The sequence below is a fragment of the Felis catus genome, chromosome A1 (assembly GCF_018350175.1).
Source record: "Felis catus isolate Fca126 chromosome A1, F.catus_Fca126_mat1.0, whole genome shotgun sequence".
In the NCBI taxonomy this organism is placed as follows: domain Eukaryota; kingdom Metazoa; phylum Chordata; class Mammalia; order Carnivora; family Felidae; genus Felis; species Felis catus.
Genome location: NC_058368.1, coordinates 152,721,779 through 152,742,752, shown reverse-complemented (window position 1 = coordinate 152,742,752; position 20,974 = coordinate 152,721,779). Strand labels below are relative to the sequence as shown.

Genomic DNA, 20,974 nt, shown 5'->3' with positions numbered 1-20,974 from the left:
AAGCTTCTAATTCAAACTGTGAACTTATAAAAGGACCTTATACTTTACTTTTGCAACCACTTGTTCTAGCATACTTCTGGGCTTAGAGTAGATACTTAAGCACATTTACCAAATGAAAGAAAGTCTACCCCCAAACAAATCTACCTACAGTGAACTTTTAACTCCAAAATCCCCCAAGCGCACTACTTACCTCTGGGATACAAGTTCCTGTGAAACCAAACAAGCCATTGGCGTTGTCACTTTTTTGTATTATTAATCTTGCTGTAGTATTCTCTTCAGAAATGCGAGCTCCTCCATATACAGAGACTAGTTTAAGAATGAATAATTCCTCTCCCTCCTCTTCATTATCATCTCTTGCAGAAATAATGAATGATTTGTTAGTTTCTCCTTGTCTGAACTCCAGATATCCAGAAACAGGATGTAAATCACTCTTGGCTGGCATAGCATGAAGTTCATAAATTTCTTCAACAGTCAGTTTCCGCTCATAGGACCTCACATCCTGCATCAAACCTGTAAATCTGTCATTGCCATTCATTCCTGCCCCAATCCTCAGCATTCCAGGCCCTGAAATTAGAAATGGGTTTAAACATGACAATATCCACTACTATCCTGTACCAAATTACAAAGTGTGATTCAGAAAGTGGAACAATTTTGTTAAGAGGTTTTATTAGATAAATAAAATACATAAAGCAAATATAATCAAATGAAAGCTCTTTTCTGATATGAAAACAGAATCTAATCGCTGGGATGTAAGATATGTTACACTAAAGGATATCTTGTACGTGTGTGTGTATATATGTGTGTGTGTGTGTGTGTGTTTATGTATATGTGAGTGTATACTTATATAGATTTTTCTTCCAGAAAATTTTAAAATCTCCTTGCACATCTAAGAATGGAACAGTTCAATTCAGTCACATTTTTTAACTGTTTCTATTACTGTTGTTTGAGCAAATCAAGGCTTAATCTGTTAGAAATGCGTCTTGAGTCAAATAAAGCTGTGAGAATTCAACAAAAGTTTTCGCAGACCAAATAGTTTTACGCCAATAATTAATGCAAAGGATATACAAAAAAAAGTATTCTTCCCCAGGAACAGTATCATATGCAAGTCTTACAGATTTTTTCATGAAAATAACAACATGAAGCTCCAATTATATTACTATGTATCAATAATCATGACTATTTCTTTAAAGCTCTCCCTTTTCGAAAATTCACTAGTTCTTATTTCTTTACTTATTCCCTCTCCAATAACTCAACTAGGATATTTATATAAGATGACAGCTTGGCAGTACTTTGGGAAAAAAGTACAAGGAATACTGTTTATAAAAATCATCAGCCAAGGCAGAACCCAGGTAGTTGTTTTAGGGCAGTCACAAGTATCCAGCAATTATTATCTCAATCGCCCCTGCAGCAGTTCTGGACTAACTATATAGTAAAGAGAGTGAAATATCTACGACAGGCAAAGATATGATGAACACTAGAAACAACACTGGGCAAAAGAAGCCAGGCACTCAAGTATACACACTGCTCAATTTGATTTACATAAAATAAAAAAATTGGAGAAGCTAGTCTCATGCTCTCAGAAATGGCAACAGTAGGTGGGCAGGGTGATGAGTCAGTGACTGCAGAAGGGCCACAGGGGTTCTGGAATGCTATTTCTTGATCTAGTTAGTTACATGGGTGCTGAAATTAATGAATTTAAAGTTTTAAAACTTCATCTATCTGTACACCATATGGAACATATACTTTTATGTACCTTAAAATACCTAACATATACTATAGTTCATTAATATATTTTAAATATATAAATACTTTGAAATTTTTTTTCCAAATTACAAATTACAGAAACAATCTAAGTTCCTTGCAGTACGCTAAACAGAGAAAAGAAACACCAGCTCTTGATATCCCCAATCCTTCCCACTCTCATTCTACCACCATGCCATCACCAGATGAATCAGTGGTAACAGACATATGCATATATTCACACAATCAAAAGGGGATTGATTTAATGCTAGAGAATGCTGTAAGCATAATCCTTGGAGGTGAAATCAGTAGCGCGTGCATGTTGTTTCTTTTGGGCATCATTTTTTTTCTACTAGAAAAAAAATACAACCAGATACCCAATGCAAGGAGGTTCAGAAGGAAAATAGTCTAATAAGCTACAACCATATAAGCTGTGCTCTACTTTCCTACTAATTAAAAAATAATCACATCCTAGGATGGAGGGGCTGGGAAAGAATTGGTGATTATAATGGAAATTACCAGTATTTCTCAAAGAAACAATATATAATCCAGCTTGAAGACCACAAAGCCTATTTCTTCAAAGCTCTCCACAGAATTCACCAATTTACCTACTAATACTATAAACCTCTGTAATTGCAGGGCATTTTAAAGTAATTTTTCTCTTCCAACTCCTCTTTAACCTTACACCCACCACCCTTCACCTCCAGCAATTCACCAAGCAGCACTTCCCCAAATTCAATAGGCTGTTTCATGTTTCTATACCTCTGCTCTTTTTTCTACCTGGAATCATCATGCCCCATCCCTCCTACTGCCTATGGGGAGATAAATATTCTGCCTTCATAATTTTTCTTTCATCCCACAATATTGAGGTGATCTGTTTATACATACACATCTCTCTCCCAGAGCCTATTTTAAGTACGTCAAGGATAAAGACTTTCCCTGATTCATTTCTGCAACACTCAGTACAGAATTTATGGTTTTGGTAGGTATAGCTTTATTACAGAAATTAAACCAATACACAAGCAGATTTTTAAATATCAGTTGGCCTTCGTAAGAAATCAAAATTTTTAAAAATTCAAAATTCAGTGTCCTAGTCATAAACATGACACTCACCATCAATAATGGCTTCTCCTTTCAGACTCTTGATTCCTCTGGGCATCGCATTTCCATCAAGGTAGAATTCAATTATACCATCATCCAGGACAATGAGAAGATGAAGCCAAACATTTTCTTCTAAATATTTCATGACTGTTGTCTTGGCAATATATGTAGCATTGGAACCCAAAGTTTTGTAATGAAGAGAAAGTGTCACATGGGATTCATTTGTTTGAATTTTTACCCCATAGTAGATGCTTCCATTACCATCATCCTTTGCTATAACAAATCCATTTGTATTGGCATCGGGGATTACCCAAGCTGAAAACGTAAAGTTGGCAATTGAGTTGTTCTTGGAAGGATGGTATTTTGGATGAACAGTTCCAAATGCACCCTCTACTCCACTGAAGTACAAAGCATCTGTTCCACTGTGGTGACGTCGCATGTGCGGCTGTAAATGCACAGTGCTGGGGAAAATTCCAACTAGCAAAAAATCTATCATTGGGGGCAAACCATCAGTGAACTCACTGGACAGTATTTCCCAGCCTACTCGTACATCACCAAACACACCCTGCTGCCTCAAAATGGTAAAATTGGTAATATAAGACATATCGTCTTCTGACAGGACATCTTCTGCAACTTCTCTCTCTAAGCACTCTGGATCCAAGATGAAAATTCCAAAGGGATCATCATTAAATGGAATCATTACTGTCACCTGGAGGTTGGTTCCTGCTAGTTGGCCCCCAGGACCTGGAGATCCACCTGTAATAAGATTGACTTATAATAAATAAGAAATCAGAATCTGAAGTACTTTCCAGTATGAGGTGAAGACAAAAGGAATTTGACTAGCAAACTTCTGGTTAAATAATATAGTCATTAATCAATGAACAACAATGTCACCGTATGTTTTTTACCACATTTTCAGAGGTATTTTGGCTCCGAATAATTTCATTAATAACCAAAAAAGCATGAAAAGAGAATATTAACTAGAAAGTTTTAATTCCTGTGCTTAAAACCACAAGTAATGGGGAAACTGATTGTCTAAATTGTTTCAATGGCACAAGACCAAGCTTTAAGCTACCATGAATCTGTACTTCCTAACTTCCATTAATATTTTGTTGGAGATACTCTATTTAGTGAGGAAAAAAATCTAAGTTTAAGAATGAATGTAAGTCTCCATCCATAAAACTTAGCCAAGCCAAGACCACAAAATGAATGTTAAAAATAATGCTTCTATCAAAAAGGGTATTTTTGACATTTAAAGTTGGACAATCAAGATACACTTACTTCTTCATTAATTGTATTTTTGGTACAGCTCTAATTACTTATGTATAAAACATCAAATTTCAGCAATAAAATAAAAAAGGTGGAAAAACACAGCACCTGAAATGTTTACAAGCTTTAAAATATAAAATTCATTGAATTCAGGAATTTTATCTGGAAAAGCATGGAGAATTATTGGTTTGGCTTCTTCACCATCCATAAAGTTAACAATCCCTGAAGTTTCATAGAACTCCTGTCCAGGCTGCAAAGCAGAATCATTCTCAAACAGCTGCCAAGCCACAGAAACATTGCCAAAGTGTCCGCGATGCCTCAAAATCCTACATAACAAATTAAAGAAAATTAATTTTTATGAAAAATATATAAGTAGTGAATTTAACTCCAATGATAGCTTTCTGTGTTATCTCAGCAATAGACTTTTTCTATTTACCATCTTTAATATAAACCAGCCAGCTAATCCTTAGTGAGCACCCATGATTAATCTCACGGTAAGAGAATGAGGCAGAACTTTATTTTTTTATTTTTTTTTTAACGTTTTATTTATTTTTGAGACAGGGAGAGACAGAGCATGAACAGGGGAGGGTCAGAGAGAGGGAGACACAGAATCTGAAACAGGCTCCAGGCTCTGAGCTGTCAGCCCAAAGCCTGACGCGGGGCTCAAACTCACGGACCGCGAGATCATGACCTGAGCCGAAGTCGGCCGCTTAACCGACTGAGCCACCCAGGTGCCCCGGCAGAACTTTAAACAACAAAGAGAAGCCATCTTAAAAGTCATACTCTTCAAAGTACAAACTGAAGGGTAAATTCTAAACCCCATCGAAAAATATTTACAGAAGAACTGGCAAGAGTTCTTCAAAAGCAAAGGATGGGGTGAGGGTAGTCACATATCATTTGAAAGAAGAGTTGCAGAAGACCTTGGATAACTCAAGTCTCTCAGTCCTGATGATGGAAGCTGAGGTGAGGAGGGTACGGATAATAATTTCTGTTCACCAGCTAACGTGTTGTTTTTTGGTTTTTTTAAACAAGTGGCAACAGCATAAACAAAGCTTATCGTTCATTTTGAAATTTTGAAACATTAATAGTATTTCAAATTTGTGCATACTTAAACGTTTTATTTTATCCAATTATGATTTTACCTTATTCAAATATGCTTACCAAAATGCATTAGTCTTTCCTTCTTCTACTGCTTTGTCTATGGGCTCCAGAGAAAAAATGCCATTTGGGTCATCATTAGCTTCAATTATCACTGTAGCTATTCCATATTGATATACTACTGTATCACCTAAATTAAAAAAAATTAAAATAACAAAGAAGTAGTTAACTTGCTATTAAATTCATATTTTAAAATTAAGGAAAAGTTTATAATGAAGTTCAAATTTCAGCAAGAATTTCCACAATGAAGATCATAAATAAAAGAGATACCTAGATAAGTTTAATGTGACTTGTCTTTGTGGAAATGTTTAATTACAGAAGACCTACTTCACTGAAAAACATAGAAGATACTTTTCTTCACAACAGGAATATTGCTTTAGTAGTTTAATTAGAAATCAAAAACACAGCTTTATGTAATTCAAATTTTTGAGGTATATTCTTTCTTTTCATAAAAAGTGTGAGGATTACCCCATAACATAAAAATATTCCTGTTCAGGGGCACCTGGGTGGCTCAGTCGGTTGAGCTTCTGACTTCAGCTCAGGTCATGATCTCATGGTCTGTGAGTTCGAGCCCTGCGTCGGGCTCTGTGCTGACAGCTCGGAGCTTGGAGCCTGCTTCAGATTCTGTGTCTCCCTCTCTCTCTCACCCTCCCTCATTCATGCTCTGTCTGTCTCAAAAATAAGTAAACATTAAAAAAATATATTCCTGCTCATATTAATTAGAATGGTCTGAACATTTCCCTTTTTAATATTAAATTTTTTTTATTTTAGAGAGAGTGCATGAACAGGGGAAAGGAGCAGGGCGGAGGGGGGTGGAGAGAGAGGAAGAGAATCTTAAGCAGGCTCCTTGCTCAGTGAGGAGCCGATGAGGGCTCAATCCCACGACCCTGGGATCATGACCTGAGCTAAAATCAGGAGTCAGATGCTCAGAATGAGCCACCCAAGGCATCCCTTGGGCATTTCCATTTATTTATATTTATTTTTTTAATATTTATTTTTGGGAGAGACAGAGAATGAAGCCTTGGGGCGGTGGGGGAGGGGGTGGGAGGGGGAACGACACAGGATCCGAAGCAGGCTCCACACTGACAGGAGCAAAGCCAATGCAGGGTTCAAACTCACAAACTGTGAGATCATGACCTGAGCCGAAGTCAGACACTCAACTGAACGAACCACCCAGGCGCCCCGTGTATTTCCCTGTAAGTCTCTGTTTTCAGGAAGCAGTTTGCTTCCTGAACAAAGCAATCTTTATGGTGTTGAACTTGATTCCTCTACTCCAATTCCATCCAAAGTGTGTCAGCACTGTTATTGACAATAACATTCTCATTATTTCCCAGAGATCTAAAGCTCTTTTCTGTTCCTGCTGTTCCCAAAGCAAGCAAAATCCTCCTTATCTTTACACTTGTTACTCCTCAGGACCCGGCTCAAGCGACACATCTTCCAGGAATTCTTCCTTGAATTCCAAAGTTAAGGTAAGAGAAGTTCCATCATGTTCCTACAGCACTTCCCACTTTGTCAGTGTATCATAACAATCACAGCATTAATTTAGTACACACACCCACACACACATACAATTCTACTGTGAGCTCCTTGGACAAATCCTTCTTAATCAATTCCATGCCCTGAAGAGTAGAGTTCCAGTAACTGGTACACAAAAGTTATTTATGAATATTAGCTGAACTGAAAGAAATAAAACTTTTAAAATCAGATAAGGGCAACATCTAAAACTAAAATTATAGAATCAGAAATTAAATGCAGCAGACCAGCACATTAAAAAGAATTTACATCAATATACAACTGTACTCACACTTACTTTGATAATTAACCAATGGAAAGAGGGAAAAAATACTGTCTAGTAAAATAATTGTACAGAAAATGCTGACAATACAGAATAACCAATTACCTCAAAATATCGAATCATAAAAATCTAGGAAAAACAAAAATAATAAAATATAATTTTGGCAGGATACTGATGCCATGTGCATTTGTCATACAACATATCACATGTGGTACTAAAAACTCATTCTGTCCCTCCACAGGGAGAACTGACAGTATTTAACAAGGACTCTGAGCATGGCCACATCCTTTGATTCAATAATTCAATCTCGGGCCATATACTGTGAACAGTAACTATCAGGGACAAATATCCATTGCCAACACTAGGTCCTGTTAGAGATGCTACCCATCCAGCCCTCCTACCATTGATCCCTTCAGGGCTCGATGTGTTGACATCATAAAAGAGAGAAGAGTGGAAGAGAAAGAACTAAGAGGAGATGTAAAAGCACAAATTATGTCATCCAAGTCTTCATAGCTAAAGTCACTACGTCCTCAGATGCCATGACATCTGGGAAAATATTGAAAACAAATGCAGTGGCAGTATACCTCAGGCCAGTCATCCAGTGACACCGCTTCCTCTTACTTGTTCTCTCTCCAAATATCAAAATATATTTCCCCAATGATACATTTTACAAAATAAACACAGTCATTTCCTTGCATAGTCATGTTACATTCTCTATGTAAGAGGTTTGGATGTTTTGGGGCACCTGGATGGCTCAGTCGGTTGAGCATCTGACTCTTGACTTTGGCTTAGCTCATGATCTGAGGGTTATGGTATCGAGCCCCATGTTGGGCTCTGTGCTAAGCATGGAGCCTGCTTAAGAATCTCCCTCTTTCTCTCTCTCTCTCTCTCTCTCTCTCTCTCTCTCTCCCACTCCCCCATCCCTCCCTCTGCCCTTCCCCCACTTATGTGTGCATGTGTGCTCTCTCTAAACTTAAGAATAAAAAATTAAAAAGAGGTTTAGATATTTTGATCCACCATAATCATAGTGACATTTTGTTCCTGACAACAGTTGAACCCCAGTGACATTTTGACCCCAAAGATTTTGGGAATACAATAATTTTCCACAAAATGACACCAAATTAATAAATGGAATTAAGAACTTATTTCTACAGCAAACTATTAAGACCATGTCATTTCTTCATCACGACAGCAAAACTTTTTCACTTTTACATCACCAAGATTATTTTTGTCTAGAGAAATTTCTTTCATTTAAATTTTAGGACAATTAATCAAAATGTTTCTGGTCTACATAATACCTGATTAATAATTGTGGGGGGTTTTCTGTAACTGTAAAATTTATTTTGTGGACATTACTCTACAAAGTTAATTTTTTCCTCATAAGATAAGAATTTTTCATTTTTACTTTTTTAATTTTCTTATTAAGTCGTGTGAAAAACAAGAAGGGAAACAGGAAGAGAGACACAACTGAAGAGAGATAAAGATAGGGAAAATGACAGAGAAACACAGCATAAACAAAAAGTGATCTCTTTCTTTTCCTTTTCTTCTTTCTGAGTATTTCAGTCCAAAAGACACAAGGTAAAGCACAAGGCAGGCATTCACAGTAAGGGCAGACGGTTATGGCACAACAGTGACCGGAGGCCATCTCCACAGAAGAAAACCTTGGTGTTAGATGTTGGAATCTGAGTGGAGTGGGAAGGCATCTACACAGGGAACTGGCCTAACATAGGAAGCTAGAACCCTAGAGGGGTAAGAAAGGTAACCTCCTTGTGTAAGGAGGATAAAAGAACCAATGGGGAAAAGTGGTTACAGAGAGAATTAATCAAATAAGTAAATATATTAATGATAACAGCTTCTAAATTTAACAGTATCAGAGAAAGAAGGGACAAATATGGAAGGAAAGAAACCTGGAAGCTTGTAACAAATCAGTGAAATAGAAATAGAAATATTGGTATGAACTAATGGTTTTCACATAGTTGGATACAGAATTACAGATAGACAAGTGTGTGTGTATGTATATAGAAACAGATACATAAATACATGCCTAATTTCTGTACACAAACAGGGCCGAGGAGGAACATACGCTGAGAACAAATATGCCCAACTAATGCCCAGATTCTGGTTTCTAAAAAACATCCTTCACTGAAAGAAACCAGGCTTCTTGGAGAAATGACGAATTTCAGGGTTGTCACAGGAAAAGTAATAAGATGAGTTTATAACAGCTTGCTGTGCCAGGAAGTAAGAAAATGCTCACAGAATAATATGGAACATGTCAAAAAGACAAAAAAGTCATCTCAAATAGGCTACCATTAGCCAAATCTGGGAAAATCTGACCACCAAAAAAACAAATAATGACAGTGAAATATAACCCATTGTATTAAAATAAAATCATGAGTCAATACTGATATATAGATCAGTGAAAAAAAATGAAAGTTTGGTGAGTTACAGGATATTTACTAAAGTGTGTTCCCCACAAAAATATTTACTAATTACAAAGAAAAAAGTACAGTAGAGAAGCCTGGCAGTCTCCACCTAAATTATGGTCAAAGTAAACACTGCCATCAAGGGACAAAAAACAAAATCATGTGTCAACTGAAGAGATGGTTAAGAACACAGTATAACTTCTAGGAAATTCCTGTCAATGATGTAAAACCTGAACCTAGTAGTGGGGAAATATCAAACAAACCCAAAATGGGCGATGTTCTACAAAATAACTGGTCTGTAATTTCTATATTATAACGGTCATAAAAGTCAAGGAAAGACTGAGGAGAACTATTCCAATTGAAGAGATTAAAGAGACAGGACAACTAAAATCAATGCATGATTTATGAAAGGATCATTTTGCTAGAAAGGACATTATTGGGACAACTGGAGAAATCTGAATGGGGTCTGAGGCAATGACTACATTAATGTTATATTAATGGTTATACTACATTATGGTTATATTGTGGTTATGTAAGAGAGTGCCCTTGTTTGTAGAAAAAATGCACTAATGTATTCAGGGGTGATGGAGTATCCTATCTTCAACTTATTCTCAAAAGGTTCATAAAAAACTAGCTCTTTGTACACTTAAAAGAATAAATGTAGAAACAAGCTATAGCCTCACCAATTGACTAAAGGTGATAGCAGGACCCAAACAGTGGGGTCCAAACATCCTGCTTCATTTATGGTACAGAGAAGAAGAAAGAGCCTATCTTTTCCTTCTTGCAAAGTATCATTCATCATGGCTATACCTTCAGAGAATTATCAAACAGCCAGTTGTATTCAGCCATCTACAGACTGCAGCTTCCTGGCCAGTATGTCCAACACCATGCTAGAATGGCAAGGGGTTACAGATACTGATTCCCTAAGCCCTTGGGTTACTAAACAAGGCTGAGGGTAGCTTTAACTAGAAGATTTCTATTCCTTACATAGTATCACAATTTTATACATGTGCCACATTGTGAAAAAAATTAAAAATAATGCCACAGAGTATACCAGGCACATGAAGATTCAACGCATATATTCTTCATTCTTTCCCTCAAAAAAGCAATAAAAGAAACAATTCTGCTCTTGAATAGTCATAGATGACAGTTACGTACTTAATGTCATCTTGATAAAGGTACTGAAACAACAGATCCGCCATAAAAATATAATTTATTTACCTGTTGAATTAAAGAGGATTATATAAAAAGACTCATCTGTTTCTGGGATATCATCTTCATTAATGAAGACAGATATCCTCTGCTTTCTATTTCCAACCGCAAAAACGAGCGCTTCTCCCTTTTCAACAGGAACAAAGTCTCCCTCTCTTGCAGTAGCCTTCCCATCCATGGTAGCATATTGGACAGTGCAGGCAACATCCACAGATCCATTTCTGAGAACTGTAAAGTTAGCAGTCTCACCTTCCTGAACTCTCACCACACGAGGTTCTGAAATATTTATGAAGAAAAGAAGGAACATGTGAGCTTTTCTGATCCCATCTACATATCTTCAAATCACTTTGTTTCTCCCTGCCCAAACAAGAACTGTCCTCCATTATATCTTTGCTTACAGATTCAACTCTATTGCCAAGTCCTACATGAAGCCTCTTCTGATTACTTCTAGGTTAGTAACCTTCCCCTTGTCTTCATTCCTACAGAATTCATGGTCTTCAACTCTCAAGCTGTCAGTAAATTACATGCTGAATCCTCTGCCTACTGTTTCATATACCTCATATCCAAATTCAGATTGTAAGTTCCTTGAGAATAAGCCCAGGTATCTTATGTTCTATTTTTGCCACAGCAATTAGCAGAAGGCTGAACACAGGACTAATTCATTATGTACATGTTATCTGAATGTTAAGAATAGTAATCAATAAAATTCAAGAGCTTTAAAAGATTCCTGCAGTTATAAATTGAATGGCTTGCAAAAAAAGGTTTAAGAAAGAATTAGACACCAATTAAGCTCACAAATCAAACTAAAAAAGGTCAACTGCAGAGAACAAACCAATGGTTCCAGGAGGCAGAGTGGGAAGGTAGGGATTGGGGATAAAATAGGTGATGGGGATTAAGGAGTGCCCTTGTCACAATGAGCATGGGGTGTTGTATCGAAGTTTTGAATTACTATATTGTATACCTGAAAGTAATATCACACTGTACGTTACCTATACTGGAATTAAAATTACAATGAAAACTAAAAACTGTCTAGAGTCCCCAAAGAGACTTCTAAAGAAAATTAAAATGCAAAAAATAGGGAATCCTTAATTTACAGATCCAATAAAGATTAGTTATTACAGTAAGTGAGCATCCGTTAGGCAAATAATACCCAGACCCTGAACTGTCTACATTGTGTACTGGAAGAAGTTTCGTGAAGAGTGCTATTTTACTGCACAAAGGCAAAAGAAATACCTTGGAATCTGAAGGCAGAGGGAGAACAAAGCTAGTAAAAACAGTACTTGTTTTATTTTCTTTTTCCTTCCGACAACCTTTAAAAACATTTCTTAAAATATCAAACAGATTAAATAATGATCATTCAAACAAATCAAGAAATCATATTTAAATAAGCATCAGTTGTGCTTTCTTGAAAATGTTCAGTTAAAAACGTTACTGAAAACATACCTATCTACTGTTTAAAAAGATGTAAAGTCACTCAAAAAAGACAGAAATACCACCTGCAAAATAAATGGGGTCATCATTTCTTCTAATCCTCAGAGTTGCAGTAGTTCTATTTCCTATTTTAGCTCCTCCAGTGGCATTAAGTAGAGTAATGGTGAATTCCTCCATTTCCTCTGGAATCTTGTGGGAAATGTTATACGTGTTTTAAGTCAGGTGATTTGCACAAACAATTCTATACTACAGTCCTAAATTATTTTTTATCTTTTAAAAAATGACTCTATTAATGGCAGTACTAACGTTCACTGCCATTTGAGGCAGAAGCACCCTAATGATTCAAGTAGGATTCAGACCAAAAAAAACATTTTACTATGCATTTCATCCAAACAGCCATTTTATTCTAACTCATAAAATTTAATAGAAATCCAGTTATTTTGTTTTATATATGCTAAAAATATAAATACTACACAGCTCACATTATTTCTATAAGAAGATATGTGTCGTTTACCAAAAAAAAAAATAAAAGCCAGAAAAATAACTTTTGGATGCATTTAGAACAGAGATCATAATAGTAACAAGAGTGTGGCTAGCTCTCAAAGGCCTCTCACAAACCTTACTGAAGCTTCACCCATAAAGACCTCATTCCCATGTCCTACCAAGATGAGATTCCCTACCATCTCTGAGTCTATATAAATCCATAGGTGAACACCATTTCTCTTTCATTTCATCCATGCAAGCTAGTGTTCTCTGCATCCTAAAATGGAAGCATGTTGGAAGTCTTTCTCTCAAGGAACAAGCCTGAGGGAAAGTGAACAGCCTTCGTGACTGTTTAAAGCACAGCTCAGCTCAGAAAAGTCCACTCCCATTGTTACTAAGTTCTTTCTCTTCACTACCAATAACATGAGCACCACTCTGGGTCCATGATCCATCTGGTCCTTTGTTCCGATTCTGAGAATGCACCAAGAGCATACTTAATGGATGGTACACCCTTGTCTTCAAAGGCCCAAAGCACAAGTGGCACATTTAACCTCAACCTAACCTCGACACCTGTGCATGTTACTGGCAACCGTGAGTTCTAAGAGTTAAAAATGCCTTCAGGGAAACAAAAAGCATTTCTCTTTTGGTGTCTATTCAGACATTATCATGCCTGAATTCTTTTTGACATATCTTCATGACAAGATGTATTGCCAGATGATTAATTATTAAATAAAAACTATTAAGCAATGACAACACATAAAGAGAGTTAATATATGCAACATTTACCTCATCTGGAAGGGAATAAATGGTGATATTTTTCAAAAATTCCTGATCTCCAAAGAAAATAGTCCCTTGGACAGGAAACACATCTTGTGTAAAGTCTGGACAAACCACCCATGATACACTAACAACACCAAAGTTGCCTCGATTTCTTACTACATCATAAACAGCTGTGAAATACAAATGTGTATAATATACATGAATATATATTGAACAATTATAAAATAAGTAAAGAAACTGCTTAAAAAACAAAAGTAAATATAAGACCTCTTTTTAATAAAAGCCAATCATTTGCTTACATGGGTTCAAAGTATGTATCTAAATGTGGTAACCTAGTTTTCTTTCTGCAGGTATAAAATTTGTGCAATAAATGGACTTGATCTTATTTACCACAGTTCGGGGATTTAAAAGTCATTCACCACAGGGAACAAAATGGTGATTAATCAGGTTCACCTATCATAAAGTTCTAAAAGGATATTTGCTAAAGCTGCTAGAGGAAGCTGTACACTCAAAAGTAATTTTTTCACCTACACAGACGCTGCTCTAAAAATAAGCTCCTTCTCATTTCATGCCACTGCACTTAGCTCCCAAGCACTAATTCTCAAAGTCTCTCCTATTTGAATCCTATCGTTCGGATTCTACCACATGTGGTTAACTGAAATCAAAATATAACTGAGACCATCATTATCATTACATCATTATCATTACAATACTAAGGCAAGAAATAAAAATAAGAATCCTAAACGTCATTTTTAAAAACACCAATGTCTGCACTACATGTAATTTTAAGGCAGATGGACAAGTAAAAATAACTATTTGCTAAAGAAATAAAATAAAAAGTGGTTAATTTCCTCTTTAGTAAACAATACTAGAATATGAGAAGCAGAACAAATTACCACTATAGGTATTGTCTCCTTTACTTTCATTGATCATAACAATTAGATCATCAGAAACAAACTCTATAATCCCATGAGGATCGTCGTTTTTTAGAATCGTTATGTTGACAACCGTGGCACTTCCCAACTTGCTTTCCCGTTCACCATGGCTGCTGAGGACCACCCAGTAGTGTTCATCCAACTAAAGTGAACATGTCAAATTAGGAAAGATATAAAGTTCAAAATTTCAAAGCAAATAAAATACAGATAATCAGAAATACTACTACTACCTATTTTTCAGAAACATACCACTCACTGAGAAAACAAAAGAGCTAATATTATTTCTAAAACAATTGTTAAACATTCTCCTGTCGGGTAAGGGAGACATCAGATATAAAAGTACATATTATCCAAAAAGAGAAAAGAGAAGCCATGAGACTATACTGAAACATTAAGAAGGCTTGGACAAATCACTGATGATATAGTCATTTAAACTAGCACATGTAAATAAAATAAAATTAATTTCAAAGCTACATACACACTGGTGTGCAAACATGCTGGAATAATATGTGGTTCCATTAATACAAAACTTAACTTTATTTCCTTTAAAAATGTGATTTTACAGAAACACTTCAAACCCATCTCACTACACGTTCAAACAGGTTACATACAATAAGGCTTAACATAAGTAAACTTATGAAAACCAATCACTAAAAGTTTCAGACCATTTGGTATTTCTTTATGTAGGACAAACATGCAATTCAAAGTTGAATGAATCTTCTTTTGCTTTTTAAACTTGTCTTTCTTTTCTTTTCCAAGCATAAATACTTCTCAATCTTTTCTTGCTCACTTCCATTCCTCTATCTCCTTGTCAATGTTCAAAACATCTACACTCATAATGTACTAGATACTATCAGCTTTCCACAAAAGCACAAGAAAAAAAATCCTGTACCTCTGGTATCCCATCCAATCTTGATAACAATGTGATTACGATCTCTCGTTCCCCAGGTTTAAATTCTAGCACCCCTGTGTTTCCGTAGAATTCATTGCTATCTCTCGGCTCTACTCGGTAGTGTAGAAACTGCTTAACCAGAGCTCCCCTGGATCGGGTGATATGGAGCTCTACAGACTCCCCTTCCTTAAAAAAAATGAAAATCCACAAAAGTTCAAATCCATCAAGACTGTTCTCCTCAAGTTGTGAGTACAGAATAGATGGAAGTTTCTCTAATACTTACTTTTATAACATAGGGTCCTCTAGATGTAGGAGAAAATTCAAAAACTCCTCCAGGATCATCATTTTCCAAAATAATTAGGTCACGGCTAGTATATCCAGATTTTAGCACTTGATTTTCCACACTGACCCTGTAAAAGGCAAAGGGGAGAAAAAGGCATCCACCACCTATAATCTTACTTCTCAATTTTGTAGCCTTATTTATAATATTTACAACATTTTCAGAAAATGAGTATGAATGTTACTAGGAGTTAAACTGAATTTAAGTGTATTAAAATCACTTAGGATCAAAATAGTTTTACTCATAACATTTATGGAAGAATTTCTATTTCTGAATTATTTATATCTTTCATGTTTGACTGAAATCGCATGTTGCCTAAGTACACCAAAAATACAGTAATCAAAGGCAATAAATATATTTTTATAAAGTACCAAATCTAGAAATTTGTTCACAGTTTTAGAAAAATTTAATTTGTAACATGTAGTTAGAAAATATATTTAAATAAAATTGTTTTGACTTTACATACACTTGAATTTTTTTTTAAATAACTCATGACATTAGATTATACTAACTAAATAAAAGTTGGGTAACTGCATGGACTAAAGCAAACCACACAGATAAAAAATAAATGAAATTATGATTAGATTTTAGAAATATTTTGTGACCTTTCATATGGTTCTATTCACTTCAATTTTAACCTCATAATTTTTTGTTATTATATAAGAAAATATAGGACATACACCAAAAAATATGGAATAGAATGGAACTGAGATGTATGACTTGGTAAACAATTCCAATACATCTCTCAAAAGAACATATTTAAAACCAGATTATTTTTTTCATTTCTGGTTTTTATGCTCAATGTGTAATTAGAATGATCAAAGGGACTGGGAGGCAAGGCTCTGGGGGTTTAAAAGCCAGCATACTCTAAGAATTCTCAATCCTGCAATCTGCTCTAAACCTTCCCAAATGTCACTGTCTGCTAAACCAAAAAGTACTCATGATCAGACCTCAAAATTACAATGAAGCCACAATTAATACGTAGAAAAGATAGCTCACTTCCTACGTAAAAGAGAATCAGAATTAACATCCTTCTCTAGCTTTTGGATATCGGACAACCAACACCTAGCATACTCATGGCCACAGAAGAGACAGTCCAAATAATAGGACAGCTATTTGTTATATTGTTAATGCAGTCATATGATTTTCAAAACAAATCTGCCCATATTTCATACACACTCCTCTTACCATTAGAACATGAAACTACACACAAAACATGCACAGGCATCAAGCAAAATTTTTCAAGACCTGTGGTCATGCAGAACCACGCAGAACCACAGCCTTGTCCAAAACAATGGCTGGAAAAGCAAAAGGTTGAAAAACCAAAACCAAAAACCAAAAACAAAAAAAAAAACCCAGTCATTATTTTGTACACTTACCCAAAAAACACGACAAACCTTTTGGTTTCTACCCTGTCAACACAGAAAGAAGTATGGGAGGGACGAAAAAGGAGACAGAGACACCATTTGCCAAAATCTCACTAATACTGCTAGGAATTTGAATGACAGAGTAAAAATAAAGCTAAAGAAAGCCTTTCGTTTTTCCCCCATGAGCCAGTAGTGTACACTTTATGGGAATTCTGCACATTGGTTTCTTTGCTATTGACAAATGCTAGCAAGAGGTTCAGCAGTTCCCACTTGGGAAGGATGACCCCATGGCCAGCCAGCATGTCAACACCCATTGAAGACATTCCTTTCCAGGCCTGCTCCAAGGCGCGGAGGCCTGCCAAGCACTGTGCATGCTCACAGACCGCAGCAGCTGAGCAAATCTCATTCAGCCTGACTTATAATTACTTAGTAGCTTTAATGAGGTTTTTAAAAAAACAAAAATCTTTGTCCTCAGATCTAAAGCCAACTGTTCTTTGAAAAAATTAAAACTCTATAAGCAAAGAAATACATACCTTTCCCATTTGCATAGAAATATATTCAAGAAGCCATAAGACAGCAGTTTATCTTTTAATTTTGACAACTATTACTTACAAAGAACTTAGTATCAGGAAATCTAAATACTTTCAAATATACAATGTATTGCATTTTCAAACAGCCTCAAAAAACACATGTCAACATGCACAACACAAGGGCTTCATTTTTAAAGTCAAATAACATTGTAAAAATGGGGTTATACACCACATATACAAAAAGTTTTCTGAAATAAATTGGAAAAATAATTTCTTTTTCTGATTTGGGGAAAACTAAACAGTAAAATATTTTTTACCTGATAAGATATTGAAAGCATCATAAACTGTTTAACTCCAGAGCAACTTTTATCTGTACTACAGAGAACTTGTATTTGAATTTGACTTTACAGAAAGTATATAATGTATCACAATAAAGTGTTAATTATTTTTGTTGCACTATTATATCATAACATAATAATACTTACTACCATTCATTCTTTTATTTTAGTTTTGTTAAAAATTTGCAAAAGTGAGATGGAGGTTTTGGTAAAATATATTATTTCCAAAGATTTTATTCTCATATTTATTTAATTAAATATGTCTTAGAACACTCAAAGGTACTTTGCTCATTCTTATTCATGCACAACTAATACAAGTAAGCACTAGTTGCTAATTGAATTAAAACATTTTAATATAACATTGAAATAATTTCCTGTATTTGAAAAGAGAGGAACTAATAATTCCTGAAATTCTCTACTCCATGATTGGTACTTCTTGTGTATTGTTTTTGCCGATGGGAGACAGAGAAATAAACACATAAAAATTATATTTAATTAAAGGTTTATATTATAAAGTTAAAATTGACTATTTTGATGTAATTATAGTCACTATAAACTTTCAGAGATGAAATTTAAATCATTCTTTAAACATTTGGCCAAAGTGGAAACTCATTAACAATTTCTATGAACTGCTATATGTCTGGTTTATAACTGCTGTTCATTTTCTTTCAGTTTATTTTTGAAGACTGTCTATTGATTTAAGAAGTACTCAAACCTAACTAAGGGAAAAAGAATGTAAGTGAAAAAATAATCATTTTCAGTTTTCATTTACATTACATTTCACTGATTTTCTTGAGTCATTTGAAATACCTTTCCATAAGATTTAATGTGAAATACGTATTTAAAACATAAGTCATTTGGACAGTGTGAGTGTTGCATTTGGTTTTTGCTTTTTTGTTTGTTTACTTTGTTGTTGTTTTGTTACTTTTCACGTAAAAAAATACACATAAAACGGTTATGAAAACAAAATGCATAGCAGACATTCTATAAATTTATTCCGTACATTCTTATTTTTCCTCAACATAAAAATAAAGAAGAGCTACTAATCAGGTTTATGGAATATGTTTACGCAAAATACCTACAAAGAAAAACCTAATGGTAAAATATAGAGGATCAGGGCTTCCATAAAATAATGATTACTATTTCACTCCTGATTCATGTAATATAAGATAATGCCAATTAAATTTATCTGTGAATTTTATTGTTTATAAAATATGAATTTTACAAAGCCCTCCAATCACACTAACCCCCTCTAATATGTATCAACTTTAATATAGGGAATTACAGTACATAAGATTGATCTTGATTTTTTTTAATTAACTGACATCAGTTAAATACAGTATTCTTTTTCATTTTTGGAGATTTTTTGAATTGCTTAAAAAAAATTCTCTTTAGGAGACTGTAATATTTTCCTAATACCAATTATCCACTGAGAAATATTAAGTAAATTCTCATTATTACAGAAGAATACCTCTTAAATTTGTACTTTTGATTCTCTAAAAATATAAATACTATTTAGCATTCACATTCTATGCTAAAAGAGAATTTCATTATATAAAGATTAACGCTTTCTTTTTACTCACTCAAAATAAAGCTCTAATCCTCTCCCCTGTTGAAAATGAAGCCAACAGAGCTGTTTGCTTAACCTAACATTTTAGATTTGTTGCTGCCTACTTTTTTAATATAGCAACATATTAGCTATGCTTATGATGTATCTGATACCTTTCATAAATTTTCCCTGTAATGTTTCCTCATAATGAATAGCAGGGTAAGAGTTCACTATGTCATAACACTCATAGTTGCCATCAACAAAAAACATCAGAAGAGGAGCAAAATGTTATCCACTCAGTTTTTTCTTTTTACTTTATATGGAGGAAATAATTAAAACAAAAAATTATTTCAGAGACCTTGAACATATAACATATACATGTTACTAAATAAACATAAACTAAACGGGTTATTACCTGTCTAGAGAAAGTGTTACCGTCTCATTCATTTCCGGTGTATCATCAGCTTTGACCGTAATGTTGATTGTTGTGTCACTTTGCCCAGATAAAAACACAACAGAGCCATTAAAGGGACCTATATCGTCCAGGGTCACTGCTTTTGAATTAAAGCCAGAGGGCTTCAAACTCCAATAGACAGTAGCCTGGCCATCAGTTCCATCTCGATGTAAGGGAATGTAGACCTTATACAAAGAAAAAAAATGGAACAATTTCTTCTGAAACATATGCTAACAAATTATATAAGCTTTCAGTTAGGGTATGCACATGTTATTATGTGAATTATGAATATATGCATTCTGTATAGAGAAGCCAACTATTAGATGACATTAAAAATACAACTGAACAAGCCTTCTGTTTAAGCATAAAAATAATTTTAGATATAGCTAATTCTTATTAATATTTGCTAATCAAATTTATCTACAAAATTGCTCCCACCCAAAAGTATCCCTAACCTGGGATTTGTCTTAATAAAAAGAAAAATATTTTAAAAGTCAAAAAATCATGAAAAACAGAACAATCTGCCTGAAGAATACATTTCCACTGCAGTTTCTCTGAAAAAAGAATCAACGTAATATCACAATATAAACTGAAAAATGAGCTTTTGTAAGTAAAACTAGAAAATTATGTGAGAGGCATCCTAAAATGATGAGGGCAAAAATATAAAGTAATACCATAAATAAATGTTTCTAACCCACACAATAAATGCAGTAGAAACAAAATCAGATACTCAAATCATAATTCTGGGTTACTCTGGACAAGTTACTTAACCTCCCTGACCTCAATTTCCACAAGTGAAATGAAGCTAGAGTTTCCCTATTTTGTAAGTTTGTGGAGAGGATTAGAGTGCCTCTCCATTGTAGGATCTAAATAAAGGATATTATAATAATTCTGAAACAAATTATATTTGGTAGTTTTAAGTGTAGTATATATGAAATATACATAATAAAAGGATAAATTATAGATAATGATAAAGTTTTTTCAAATAAAGAATATAAATGAATACTTAATGGTAGATATGCCATTTTTTAAGCCCCTAAAAAAGGTACTTTCTTTGTTCTTTGCTTTTTTAATACATCTCATCTTGAAAAATGGAAGATATTTTCCTCACTAACCATTCTGCTAATTTGACTAGCAATAGTCAGGGCTGGAGACTAGGGAGCAAAATAAGATATTT

General features: G+C 34.7%; 1 protein-coding gene across 9 annotated transcripts in view; it reads right to left on the bottom strand.

The window, feature by feature from the left end:
* ADGRV1 (adhesion G protein-coupled receptor V1) overlaps positions 1 to 20,974 on the bottom strand; it is a 591,098-nt gene that overhangs the window by 481,117 nt on the left and 89,007 nt on the right. For all 9 annotated transcript variants that reach the window (XM_045033568.1, XM_045033570.1, XM_045033575.1 and 6 more), the window contains 11 exons: positions 19,759 to 19,982; positions 15,503 to 15,629; positions 15,220 to 15,405; positions 14,289 to 14,469; positions 13,399 to 13,562; positions 12,195 to 12,318; positions 10,708 to 10,974; positions 5,272 to 5,398; positions 4,219 to 4,436; positions 2,854 to 3,597; positions 191 to 564 (listed from right to left, as the gene is read on the bottom strand). In XM_045033568.1, the coding sequence (XP_044889503.1) occupies positions 191 to 564; positions 2,854 to 3,597; positions 4,219 to 4,436; positions 5,272 to 5,398; positions 10,708 to 10,974; positions 12,195 to 12,318; positions 13,399 to 13,562; positions 14,289 to 14,469; positions 15,220 to 15,405; positions 15,503 to 15,629; positions 19,759 to 19,982 (2,736 nt within the window). The remainder of the gene's footprint in view (positions 1 to 190; positions 565 to 2,853; positions 3,598 to 4,218; positions 4,437 to 5,271; positions 5,399 to 10,707; positions 10,975 to 12,194; positions 12,319 to 13,398; positions 13,563 to 14,288; positions 14,470 to 15,219; positions 15,406 to 15,502; positions 15,630 to 19,758; positions 19,983 to 20,974) is intronic.